The sequence below is a fragment of the Sinohyriopsis cumingii genome, chromosome 18, assembly GCF_028554795.1.
Source record: "Sinohyriopsis cumingii isolate HCF-2022 chromosome 18, ASM2855479v2, whole genome shotgun sequence".
In the NCBI taxonomy this organism is placed as follows: Eukaryota; Metazoa; Mollusca; class Bivalvia; order Unionida; family Unionidae; genus Sinohyriopsis; species Sinohyriopsis cumingii.
In genome coordinates this window covers 67326633-67340893 of record NC_142978.1, presented here as the reverse complement: position 1 = coordinate 67340893, position 14261 = coordinate 67326633, and the positions used below count along the sequence as shown (strand labels likewise).

The window sequence follows — 14261 nt, the reverse complement described above, 5'->3', positions numbered from 1 at the left end:
TAGCAGGTGTAGAACGTTATTGGGGTTGTGACACACTCCTCGGTGAACAGTTTATTTTATACATTTTTTTTAAACATTAGGAGACAGATCATGATGAGTCCTTATCATGCAGACTGGAGATATACGACATTTACATTCTTTACAGTTTCCAGTTTAAAATGTCCCTTTAGGCTTATGTCTTAGCGTACAAGAATTTTAAAGTATGCTTAAGACTGGTAGTGTTCACTGAGAAGTTTGACCAGTCCATTTGCAATTTCTTAAATTTTTTTTCGAAGATTTCGCAGATTATGGAGAAGTGATTAAAATATTTTGCGCTTTTAATATGAAAGCATGTGAGGTCAAAAACTATATATATATATATATATATATATATATATATATATATATATATATATATATATATATATATATATCACGAGGAAATATCATTGTTGGCAAATAACATAAAAGAGAACATAACCGTCTATGAATTAATATGTAACAATACATATGCATCCTGAATGTTTCAAAGAAACAGTTTGAAATATATATTGTACATTAATTTATAATAGCATATATATAAATAGCATTTCAAAATGATTACCACGGTACAGTTGACATTCACATTTGTATTTGATATAAATAAATACGTAGATTACTTAATGAGGACATAGTCTGGTGCGTATGATACTAATTTTCAGTTAATATGGAAAATCTAAACATTTTACAATTTGTTATATTATGTTTGAACAAAACATGCTATTTCTTGAAAGTTAGATTGATAAACACAAAGTGATCTTGTGCATAAAGTATCTGTGTCAGATGCATAAATACTTTCAAACATTAAATTATAAAATGTCTAATCATAAAACAAGAAAAGCAACACAAAACTAGATACAAAAAATCACAGGTATGTAATCAAAAATTGATCATGAGAAAGATATTAAGGTGACTATTGTCGGCAGAATTTATTCTCCAAATAATGAATAACAAAGCAGGATAAAATAACAATTAACATTCGAAACTGAACAGTCAATTTTAAATGCGAATCTATATCTTTGAACCATGTGAAAAAAACGCAAAATATACGCAAATATAATATATGAAAATTTTGTAATGCTGATATAGCTATGAAACCAATCATAAATTGCTTACCAAATATGTATATGGCTGATATTTTTGCATTATTCCTGCTTTACTAACGTACAATCTCAGTACATCCATATAACTGAATAAATGAAAACTCATTCACAAAATTAATAATGACAATTGAAAGGGGAAGAATTTTGAAACCATTTGGATGAGACAACATAAATCACACCCATAAAAGTCTGAAGATAAAACTTGTCCAATATTTATACGATGGTCACAGAGTGTGAATGTAGTCTGATATAGACATTGTTTGATAATTAAATGAATCTATACATTACATGGACCAATTATATTTTTTTAATAAATTCAACAACTCAAAGATTGTCATAAATACAACTTTTATGTATACCAATATTGAGTTTTGTGTATTTCATTTGTTGCGTGATTGACCTCTGAACATAACTGAGAGAAGTAGTTTCTAATGTCAATTCATTTGTAAGCAGCTTTACTTGTTCTCGATGTCTACAATACAGCCTTGATTATGAACCTAGATGATTCCATAAACAATCTTGTGTACAGTTGTTTAGTTTAGGTCGCTGGTTTTTCATTGAATCCATTCAAGGATATCTTTATTTTTGTCGTTGTTATACATTAACATTATATATATATATATATATATATATATATATATATATATATATATATATATATATATATATATATATATATATATATATATACGTTTGCCTGATACCATCTGTGAAAATACTGATGATATCATGACGGATGTCCTCATTGACGATAATTATTGCTTGACGACAATGTATGAGGGAAACTATTGTTTATTTACCTACTATGTTAAGTACCTGGAGCAACATTGGGGTATACCATAAGACTAGGTAATCATGTTGCTTCAATATATTTTAGCTAACTGAAACATTAATTTGTATGTTTTAACCCCTTTCGTACCTTTTCAAGAAATGAATCGATTTTTTTTACTATTACTACATAATAATAATTAATAATAATAATAATAATAATAGAAAGAAAATAGCAACTTGGAAAACAATGTCATATATTGGCACTCCTTCGGCGGCTGAAACAAGTTTTATGTATTTGCTGCACAAATGCATTTTTATTTAGTACAAGAAATTTGTCTAATTTTTTCTCATTTATCTGTTGTTTATTTTTTTAAATTTTTTTTGCAATATGTAACACTTGACTTTTCTTAATTGACTTTGATCTTTAACTTTAAAATTCATTTCCTTAATTTCCTTTCCTATGTCTTTGTGGACATTCATAATATTCGAATTTTGTTTAAGTATGTCCTTCTTAAATTTTCATCTTGCCTTTAACCTCTGTCTCATGGTTTTTGAATTCTGTCATTATGATGTAATTGCCGTTTCCTATTCCAGCTATAATAATTTTTAAACTTGTGTGGTGTGGGTCAAAATCTTTTCATTTTTAAATGTCATTATTGGCTATATTTATATTCTACTAAAGCGAAGGTTGAAGAAACAAAACAGCATCGAACGAATGATATTGCATTTAGAAGTGTACACTAACGTTTCAGAATTATTTTCGAACACATTGATGTATATGTACATCATTGTGGCATACACATCAATACAAACTTCTATATATAAAGCTTTCTCCCTTACCTCAGTTACATTCTAAAATATATTGAATAAATAATAAAACATTATACAATTTCATTATATCGTTTTGGAAGGATAATCATTAGATTGTAAGAATTAGTGTTTCTTTTGCAAGAGGCTGATCTTCCCATACCACCTAGACATTCATTTGCATTAAAAACATTATGAATACACACCAATATAAAGGAAACATCAAAACAACTTTTGTTTATAAAAAGGACAAAGGGATGTCCAGGTTTTCTCCAAGCTCTAAATTTAGTTTTCCAGATCGATTCTGGATACGAATGGAAATTTTCAGAGTGGTTCAAATTATAAAACTAGATTTTGAAAAGAAATATGTACATCTGAGTATTTGTCAGTCACAAAACGTATGCTTGTCTGTTTACAAGTGTATACATCATGTTCCCAAACATTGGTCTATATGATTGATTATTTGATTAAAAATAAGTAGTTCTTACATGCCAAGTGTCTTGTTTGCTTAATATTTAACTCCTAGGGTGCTTGCTTTTATGTATTTGAATGATATAGTGCATGTAAGTCATCAAAACCATCCGTTTTCTTCAGTAATTACAAAGTATGATTTCAATAGCCAATGTTTTATTTAATTCATATTATCGTACACAGATATGACTACCACGAGTATGACTACAATGGCTATGATATCTACACATCTAACAAAAACAACAACACCAAGAACAGAAATAATAACAGAAGATCAATCAGGGAAGACATCAACAGCAACATCGTCAACAATTGTTTCTACCACTCTTAGCTTGTCACCATCTATCAGATCAATTGCAATTTCTAGTGAGTATGGTCCTTATATCTTCAAGCTTTTTATTGGTGAAATTAAAATGTTAAAAACTCATAATTCTTTACATAGTTTTAGAACATGACGATTATGCGAATTGTTTTCTTAAAATTTGTATTCCTTTAAGACAGAACTGAAGAAGAGCATGATTATGTAACGCTGACGTCATTGTTTTAAATTCATAAATGGATTTATTATGCAATAGGTGTAGCCATCTGGAAAGTACTGACAACATTTTATGGACTTTAGTATAACTGTTCACCTCTCTCTGAAAATATCATTCCAATTGTAAGCCTGTTCAAGGACAACATAGTATATGCTGGTCTGACCAATTTATGGTTTTCGACTAAAACGGTGTGCTAGCAAAATATGACCTAAAATAATAAAGAAACTTTTCACAGATACACAATTTGTTGTTGCAAATTATATGTATCGAATACGTAAGATTTACACCAGAAATTGAACAGAAATGAGTGTACAACAATTAAGAAACGGTCTTTGTAAATCTTACACGGATTTTTGAAAATAGAGAGATGAATATTGTTCTAGATTTTATTTAAATAAAACTTGTAACATTAACGCATTAACAATCAAACGAAATGCATTCAGAGATCTATAATATACAGGTATTTGCTTTGTGTTGCCCAGGTTCAATTAATCCCAATCTCAGCAAGAATTAATTTTTTATGTTCCTGTGAAACACAGTTTTGTGTACTGTACATGTGTAATCGCAAGGGTGAGGTCATTAGAAGTTGAGAGAGAGAGAGAGCAAACAATTCCCCACACATATCATTAATTCCTCAATTATAAAACGCCGTAAGAAAAAATGATTCAAGTAATAACAATTGTAGATTGCAATCAGTGTTATGAAGGAACTCGGGAATTGCAGAAATCTTTATAAACGTCTTATAAACCGAACTGCAAAAATCAATAAATTGATGCATACGAAAAAAAAACATTTCTGAAGAACAAGTACTTAATTACTTTCAGAATGAATATGATAATATATCTAGTGAACCCAAATCATGACAAATCCTGGGGTGGAAAAAAAGATACATCATTTATAAATATTCAGTGCAAAACACAAATCCGTGTTCAGCCATTGGTCTTTCAGTTATATATGATTGCTCTTGACAGTAGTTTTGATGTTCTTGATAAATGCCTTCTTAGATCATGAAGTGCTGTGTTTCAAACGAGACTGTTGAAGGGGCTGGTCATTCTCATTCAGTAGCGTCTGTATGACATCATTCTCATTAAACCAATCATAATGTTCATTTGTGTTCGTGATAATGGTGTTGGACACTGCTGAGTACACAAACTTTCTTGACTGATTCATAAAGATGATGCAAAAGGTCTTGAAGGAAAAGAGGATGAACATATCATTGTCATATTGTGAAATCAACACACACAAACTCACACACACACATGCTCTTACACTTACATACATACATACACACACACAGACGCACACACACACACAGATATATATATATATATATATATATATATATATATATATATATATATATATATATATATATATATATATATATATATATATATATATATATATATATATATATATATATATATATATATATATAATCAAAGGAACATAAACAATCCGACACTGAAATAGTTCTCCGAATATTATGCTACATAAGGAGTATCATTTACCTGTGTCATTCTTGTATGATCATGTTGATTTCTGTTTGCTTTGAGATTTTCGCGCCGTGAGCTCTCACATCTAACACTGGAGCTGCAGATTCTTTTCAAGTACACTTTTCGTTGCTCAAAAATTATAAACAAAAACAAAGCAAAGAAAAAACTCGCCATATTTATTTTGTGCATTTTATATATATATAATATATCCCATCAATTGATCCTGTCAGAAAAATTCGCAAACACGGTTATGCCGAATTATATATTTTTTTGCACAAGGGAAACATCTTGAATCGTTTAATCCTTGATCTCAAATGGTTGTCTAGTAGTTCGGCATGTGTTTTCAAACCAATGATTATCAAAATATAATTATCTGAATTCCTTTGTATCTTAATGATATTACATTAATATATGAGATAGTATAATACTCATTTAAATGACAAGGTGAAAGACTGCATTAATCGCCAGACGCCAAACCTCTCCTGGTATAAAACACAATGGTCTTGGTCATCTTCATCACTCTGTCCACCCCGCATCCCAAATCCGCAACCCAACTCATGCCTAAGCACAAACAAACTTACATACAATGTTATGTGGTCTTTCTGAAGTCAGGTATTTTCTTTCTTACAAAAACAAGCAAAAAGAGGTTGAGGGATCAAGAAATCCTCTAGCCGAAATCTGTTTATGATGATTAACACATACACAAAATTGTATTCATTTAGCTCACATGTTTTCGGCATTATTTCAGTATATATTATACGGCAAAAAAACCCCAGTATAAATAACATGACATAGAATCACATGTCTACAGATAGACAGTATAACGCTAAAAGTTCTCAAAGTGTGATTTTATTCATATTGTTATATTTTTTCCGTTTGATATATATATATATATATATATATATATATATATATATATATATATATATATATATAGAGAGAGAGAGAGAGAGAGAGAGAGAGAGAGAGAGATATTGATAGATAAGTTGATAATAATTGAGAATATTTATGAATTGAACTCGTTTTTGAAGAATTTGATTACATGTCAACGGTCATGTGGTCATAGTCCACATTGATGAATTTTTGCCAGCTACATTAGGTTCATTGTTTCCTAGTCATTTTATGTGCAGTTCTATCCATATCAATGTCTTACACCCTTAACAACTACAAGACCCCACCCACACCCACTGTGATTTCCACTTCACGTTTATAAACCCCAGATTAAAATCGCCTACTAGAAGTTCAAACTGCAATTGGAGAGACATTCCTGCCCTCCAACACACCCCTTTTGCCAAAGAAGGCTTATGGCAGGCCTTACAAGATAATTTTGGGACATTCCTGCATTTTACTTCGATAACTTATACCAGCAGCTGTTTTGAAAAGTCATGGTTATATATTGAGCTAGGGATTTCACTAACAAATGGACGCAAGTTTGCTTTTTGAAAGATCGAAATGTGCAGAAAGCAAGACCAACTGATGCGATAATAACACGTGCCATACGCAAAAGTAATATTAAAACAGGACTAGCCTAGTTTATCTAGCAACAACCCTTCCTTTTTTATTAAACAAAATGTTTTTAGCAAGATCTCTTGACAGCATGCATGACCCGCTCTGACACTCTACACTAGATTATTACATACAAATCAGACACTTTTTTATGTCGTCGTGAAGGAAAATAATTTCAAGATGCCAAAAATGGTACGCTTTTGTAGTTCAATCTGCCGATATAAGGACGGAAAGAAAGCGAATCAAAATTTTATTGATCATGTTTTGGTATTTATTAATGTGTGAATTTTACTTAATCGGTCACAAAGTTAAATTAAAGTCGAACTTACACAGCGATAAATACCCAACAATGGTCATTTAATCACATAATAGTATACATATTTTTATGTATGTCTATCGTATGTGTATTATTTTCATGATAAGAGAGTTTCTTTGGGTAATTAAGTTAATAACATTTTAAATAATAATTCTCTATATGAGCGTGACTTGCACTTTAAAGAATTCTTGAATTAGATGCGTAGAATTCATTCATACGTTACAAGGACGGGTTGTACTGTTATCAAAGTAAATACTACGTGACTGGACTTCAGGACACGAATTCTAGTGAAAGGCCTGGCTGACCTAATTCCTGATCGGTTATTGTAAAGCACCTGACCTATTTAATGAGATATGATCGTTCTTTCATTCAAATCGCGCATTATTTATCGCTATGAGATTTGTTTTCTAAAGACGTAAATATTCATAATAATTATTTGTTTGAGAGGAGTTATATTCGTACATATAATTATTTTTATGCATAAAACAATAGCTGAATTATATTTTAGAGTTACTACTAATTCATTTAAAAACATCTTTGGGTTTTATCATCGTGCTTAATCAGCACTATTGTTACATCAGTACGATGGTGACATTCGTAACACCAGTGGGACTCATTTTGACTACTTGAGACGTTTAAATTTGATAAAACATTTAGGACAATTTTTTTATTTCATTCACTTTAGTGTAATCTATTTTCTTGTTTAGGGAAATACATTTGCTTTTTTAAATTTACAAAACTTAACTTGCTGGTATCTGCTCTGTTGTATTAGAGTAAAAGCGTGTATCTATATATCTATATATCTATCTATCTATCTATCTAACTATCTATCCTGAAGAAATATTTTTAGTTGCAGTTCCTTTTGGCGTGTGGGTTGTTACTGTAGTAATTATATGATGGTGTCGAAAATGTGCTGCTTCAGATCCTGCCGAGAAGGGTAAGAAACGATATTTTCTTTGTGTGAGATACATTAGAAGCTAACACATATCTTGACATGTTGTTTAATATTGACATTTGACAAACTTATCAAATGTTATTTCAAACAGCGTTCAAACGAGCTTTAGCAACATTTGTGAAGACAATATCATTTCATCATCAATAAATGCGAGAGTGGTTTGTCACAGAATTAGGCACACAAAAAAATAACTTGGTTTTATCTTAGAACTATTTGACTATTTCTTGTTGTACATGCGAACAACGTTATCAAAGTGAATACGTGTTTTAGCAGGTAGGCGACTGTATTAACATGTACCTCGCCAGAAATTACTTGCGACGAATAACATTAATTAACATGATATGCACGGGTATTTTACCCTGACTTTTGCTCACTCTCCTATGGATTTAAGTAAGATCGATTTCTAAACCGACACTGTTCGTTTTGGATCAATTCAAGGAGTGCACGGTCTCCATTGTTCTCCAGCAATAGGGGTAAGTGTTAAATTTACATTTCATTTGATGTGCGAAGCTTATTCGGTTTGTACTGACTTATTCGCGTAATAATGCATTTATTACAACGCAGATTTGAACTTTGAATTACAAATAACTATTAGAGGTTAAAGTATTATCATACATCTTGAGATTTTACAGAAACTATTATTGTGACCAATTTGGTTTTATTGTAGCTGATTGTGACTGTCGCTGTGATTGTGACTGTCGCTGTGATTGTGACTGTCACTTTGTTTGTGACTGTGACTAAGACTAGAGCTGACTAGAGTTTACTAAAGATGTCTAGAGAGCTATCTGAAGCTGTTTAGAGCTGTCTGGAGTTTCCAGAGTATTTAAAGCTGCGTGCTGTCGATACGTATGTATGTATGTACGTATGTCTGTGCCACGGACGTAGACGTAGCAAATTCAAAAGGGTGCTGTATGCTGTCTGTACGTGTGTATACGTATGACTGTACGTGTGGTGGATGCAGAAAGGGTGCGAGCGGCCGATAAGAGTGTGGGCCAACCCAAGGAATCGTGCGACTGTACAAGGGGTCTAGAAGCATACGTTTGGTTCAATTATTGTTCCAATTGCATTTTTATGTTCATAAGATTGTTTTTGAATGCTTTTGAATCTTATTTGTGTTCATAAAATTACTTTGAATCTTAGTTGTGCTCATAAGATTATTTTGAATCTTAGTTGTGTTCATTAGATTATTTTGAATCTTAATCGGAGTTCATATCTGAGATTATGTGAATCTCTCTTGTTGGTATAATACTGTTTGAAGCATATTTGCAGTCCATGAGGTTTCTTGGATCTGTAATTTATATTGATTTCATATTTTGGTTTATTTTCAATGTGTGAATGTTGTGTGGAGTTATTTGAGTCAATCGTATGTTGAGTGCGTGAGACAATCAAGTTATTAATACATCATATATTTTTCTTTATTAATTCATTTCATAAATTTCCATCTTTCTCACATTTTGTTTGTCTTAATTCATTTAGTCCAAAAACGGTTTCTATTCTGAAACATGGTTAATTTAAAGTGCATTGCTTGTTGCCTGCGATTGGATATTAATCATTTCGTAATGATATAAGTCACGTATTATCACTGCATCTGATGTTTGTTCCAAATAGCATTACTTGGAGATTAGATGTCACAAATAGCATGATTACAAAATACGTTCCTTTATTAATTACAACCAAAAACATAATCTTCATAATTGTTAATAATAATATAATACTAATACTAATACTAATACTACTAATAATAATCATAATAATAATAAGAATGATGATGATGGTAATAATAATAATAATAATAACTCAAACATCTGTTTTGAACATTGACATCAATCTAAATTGGTTGCTAATGCCGCTTATAAATGTGTTTCGCGTATGTTTCACATGTTAATGGTTTAAGGCACGTGATACAAATGCATTACCAAATTTAAGCATTGTTTCTTGTTTTAAGACTATCAGACTTAATTGCACTAATCAAACATTAAGACCCTTTTACATTTATTTCATTGCTCTACATTTTCATAAACTCACAGTGAATTACACTGAAGTTCAAATCCACGAAACTACCTTAGCGATGAGAGGCATAGAGTTAGACATCACCTATAAAAAGCGACATACATAATGCCTTTTCTGCAAATGGATGAATTTTAATGAAATTACTAACATTTATCGTACAACTGTTTACGTTGCCATTAAACCGAAGTGCAAACAGTCACAATGGTATACTCCAGAATGTACTTGAACTAACAAGCATTAAACACACAATGTTGCTTTAGTCTAGAGAGTCAAACGGGCACATTGTAATTCCAACACAAAAATTAAATGAACGATTTCTCTCAAACTAAGTCCAAATGTAGCATTAAATACATCTGCAGACTGATATAAAAATAACAAAAACAGTTTATTACTCTAAAGTAACAACTAATAGCTACGTCACATAATTCAAAATTCATTCCCACGTGACTCACCTCGTAATACTTCTCTAGCCAAGATTTCGTCCAAACTAGTAATCAGGTTTATTATTAAGATTGAAATTAAATGTTCGCATACAAGTCATTTATAATTCTATCTAAAACTATGATATGCTGCCAGTTAGCAAACGTGAAACGCACAATACAAATATACATAGAGGTACCATCTAATCACATATAAGTTAATTTGGCGTCCTGTATATTAATTCACCCGTTATTAAATACGCTCTTCACTGGAATATAAATCCACGGAAAAAGAAATTAATTTTTTTACTCATGCTATTATTATATTTTCAGGATAATCCTCCAAAAGGTTGACGAAGCATAAAAACAGCTAGCCTTGTATATAGCTTGCAATCTTACAGCATACACTATTCAGTGAAAGAATGTAGATAAGTATGCATGTACTTAGCATTAGTAAGGACATGGTGCAATTGAAAACATGATTATTAATAAACAGTTGTTATTCAAAATCGTGTTTGGGGAATATTGATTTTAGAAGACTGTGTCTTTATTATTTATACTTCTGAACAGATAAACCTGTTTTAAGGCGTGGTGACTATCGACTTTTTGTTAGGTCAGCTTTACAGTTAAGGACAAAAATGATAATAATTTAAACCAGAACTATTACATTTAGTATTTTAAAACGCTTCTTTAATGCTCATACGACAATAAGATGTTCTCGCATATACTGTATCTTCCTATTTTAACTTTGCATTATTAGGGATAGATTGACATTTCCGTTAACGTTTTCAATTGCAGCATATGTTAAAACATCTGTCTTTTAAGTTGATTTATTTTTAACTAATTGGCAAGAATCAAAATATAGTAAAGCTTAATATTAAGCTTGCTGATCACAAACTTGAAGAAAAAAAATTCCTTTCAGAAACCAACACTGCCTTTTTAATTCAAAAGCAAACATACAATATAATACTGAGTTTGGACAATAAGTTTCATTTAAATGCAACAACATTTTGAAATAACTGGCTGATGATGGGTCAGTTAATAATCAAGCTAATGTGGATTTGTTTTTTGTTGTATACATGCTATGACCATGAATGTCCATTTCTTTGCTCAGGTATCAAGCTTTTGTGGAAACCTATTAAACTGAAGAAAAAGAATTTAAAAGAAAACACGAAATAAAAAATGAATAAAATACATCTTTAGAATGGAAAATAAACTTTACTGAAATATCTACCGACGTAATTCTCAACCAAACGAAAACAATATTTGTGTAAAGAGTGACCATCTTAGCCACGTGGATGACACAAAAGAAGAAGGCAGGACCTATTGACATGGAACCAAATGAAGTTGATAATAAGGAACATAAACACATTTTGATTGTGGCACATATTTTTTAAACATAGTGTCGAAAGCAAATATAAGAGACAAGATCGTGAATATGGCACATTTTGAAAAATCTAAAGGCCACGAACATTATTAAATACGGAGTTTGAATATGGGAGAATATTTTCAACAACAAATATAGGGTATCTTGTAGAACGAAGATAGGGACTCGATTTCCGATTAATCAAGCAAAAATGCGTCTCTAATAGAAAGACAATATACAAATCCGAAAAATAACAAATGGAATTTTCTTTCAAAATGAAGCTAGAAAATGCTTTGATATAATGGCTAATCTCATAGCTATAATGATTCTTATCACTTATCATGTGCCATTTGATAAGATTCCGTTTTCAGTACGCTAGAATTAAATAATAGATCTTTAGTATATACCATTTCTTCTAGTTACTGAGCACTGATTTATATATATATATATCTATATATATATCTATATATATATATATATATATATATATATATATATATATATATATATATATATATATATATATATATATATATATATATATATATATTGAAAACCTGTAGCCAACAAGATGGTAAAGATAAATGGCAAGAAGACTAAAGGGATGTTTGGCGAGTAAGAACTATATATGCAAAATGAATATAACATACTCTGTATTGGAAATTATTGCATAGAAAAACTGTTTACCCAAAGATCATAACGTGCTGAAGATTGTGAAATAACTGAAAACCAAAACGAAATACCAAAAACTTATTTCATAGTAAACTTGATGACTTTGTAGTGGCAGGTATCTCACCAAGAATATTCCGCTAGTAAAACATGTAACAGAAAATTCTAATCAAATTGTAAACAAGTCTGTTTCTAGAATATTCTAAACTAAAAAAGCTATGTGAACATACTATTAACAACTATTAGTCATGGACAAAGGTTAAAAATTACAACACGTTAGTTAAGTTACCTTTAACTTACAATCTTGGACAGAACATACCATGTTTCTGTTGATTTACTTTTCAAAAATTAATCAGCAATAATTATTCTGGTTTGATAACTTACACAATGTATTAATGTTAGCAATCACATTATATTCCAGTTTTATTTTATATTTTAATCCCTTGATCGTTTTGTGTTTGTTTGCTTGTTTTGCATTGTTTTAATATGTCAAGTGTCGTGTAAATGGTTCTAACTGATAGTATTCTTCCCGTACATTTTCTAAATTTTTATCTATCTCTGTGATAAACCTTTGATCAGTCGGTGGTAGCATTGTTGCACGACATAATTTTATGGCATTTAGTTGCATAATGTATACGTTTTGATGTATTCCATAATTAGCGGAAGAAGGAAAAAAAAACAACACATGTAACCTAGGATACATTCATTTAACTTACTAGACAAAATGTAATTCTTTCAAAAAGACAATCACTGAGAAAACCACAAACTTTGTGTGTTTGAAATATTGTTTAATATTATTGGATGATATAATCCTTAATTAGGCCTTTCTAGATGTTATCTTAAATGATGTTCGTCCCCTTGTTCCTGGAAATGGTATTATTTTACAAAAATAATACGTTTTCATTTCTTGTCAATGTACACACGCACCTATACTCTCTCTCTCTCTCTCTCTCTCTCTCTCGCATAAATAAAATGTTCACTGATGTTGGGTTTCCTCCACCTTGAAAATGAGTACCAATATTCATTAGATTATTTAAAACGAAAGCATATCCAACATTGCAAAAAGAGATTATAAAACTAATGTTTAAAATATTATATTTGTCAGTACACGAACCTGATCTCATTGCAGATATATAAATATTTGTTGTTACAAAACATTAATATTGTTTGCTTAAATTAGTAAATGATTTAAAGGAAGTGTTTAGTTTGAAGATGTAAATTAATTTTCAGATAATTTGAATGATTTGTCTTAAAAAGCAATTGAGAAATCTAAATTGTTGTGTTGTCATAGAAATAGAATATTGCTGCTAGAATCAATTTTGAAATCAAGACATTTCATCATATGTCAAGATTTCATGTTTTATTCCGTGTGAATTTTAAAGTTTAATAAAATTTTGTTTTCTTTTTGTTTAGAGTAATTTGGTATGTGTGAACTGTCACATCAACGCAGTTGTTATCAATGATATGTACGGGAGTACATGTACTTGAACAGGTTAATGAACAAATCTGTCATGTCTAGTATAATTAAATAAAGGAATACAAATCGAACCAAAGTAGTTTTTCCTCTCTATCTTATGATACACAAATCATATACATTAATTATAGTGGAAAGGACGTTCGCGAAAATGTGTATATAACAATAACTTTGGATATATTTCAAACTTTTAACATAACAATCAGTGATGCCGCTGTACATCAATCAATACATAGCAATAATTTGCCTGTCCTTCAATGAGAAAAACTGATTGCAAACGATTTAAATCACACGCCTTTAAAAATGCGATTTGTTTACATATGTGTCTTGAAAAAAGCCTCTCA

At 30.5% G+C, this 14261-nt stretch overlaps 1 protein-coding gene across 2 annotated transcripts in view; it reads left to right on the top strand.

Annotated features, from left to right (window-relative positions):
* Positions 1-13996, top strand: part of LOC149776847 (uncharacterized) — a 31033-nt gene extending 17037 nt beyond the window's left edge. For both annotated transcript variants that reach the window (XM_089942656.1, XM_089942655.1), the window contains exons 8-10: positions 3354-3536; positions 7875-7961; positions 10742-13996. In XM_089942656.1, coding sequence (XP_089798782.1) covers positions 3354-3536; positions 7875-7921 — 230 coding nt within the window. In that variant the 3' untranslated portion in view covers positions 7922-7961; positions 10742-13996. The remainder of the gene's footprint in view (positions 1-3353; positions 3537-7874; positions 7962-10741) is intronic.
* The last annotated feature ends 265 nt before the right edge of the window (positions 13997-14261 follow it).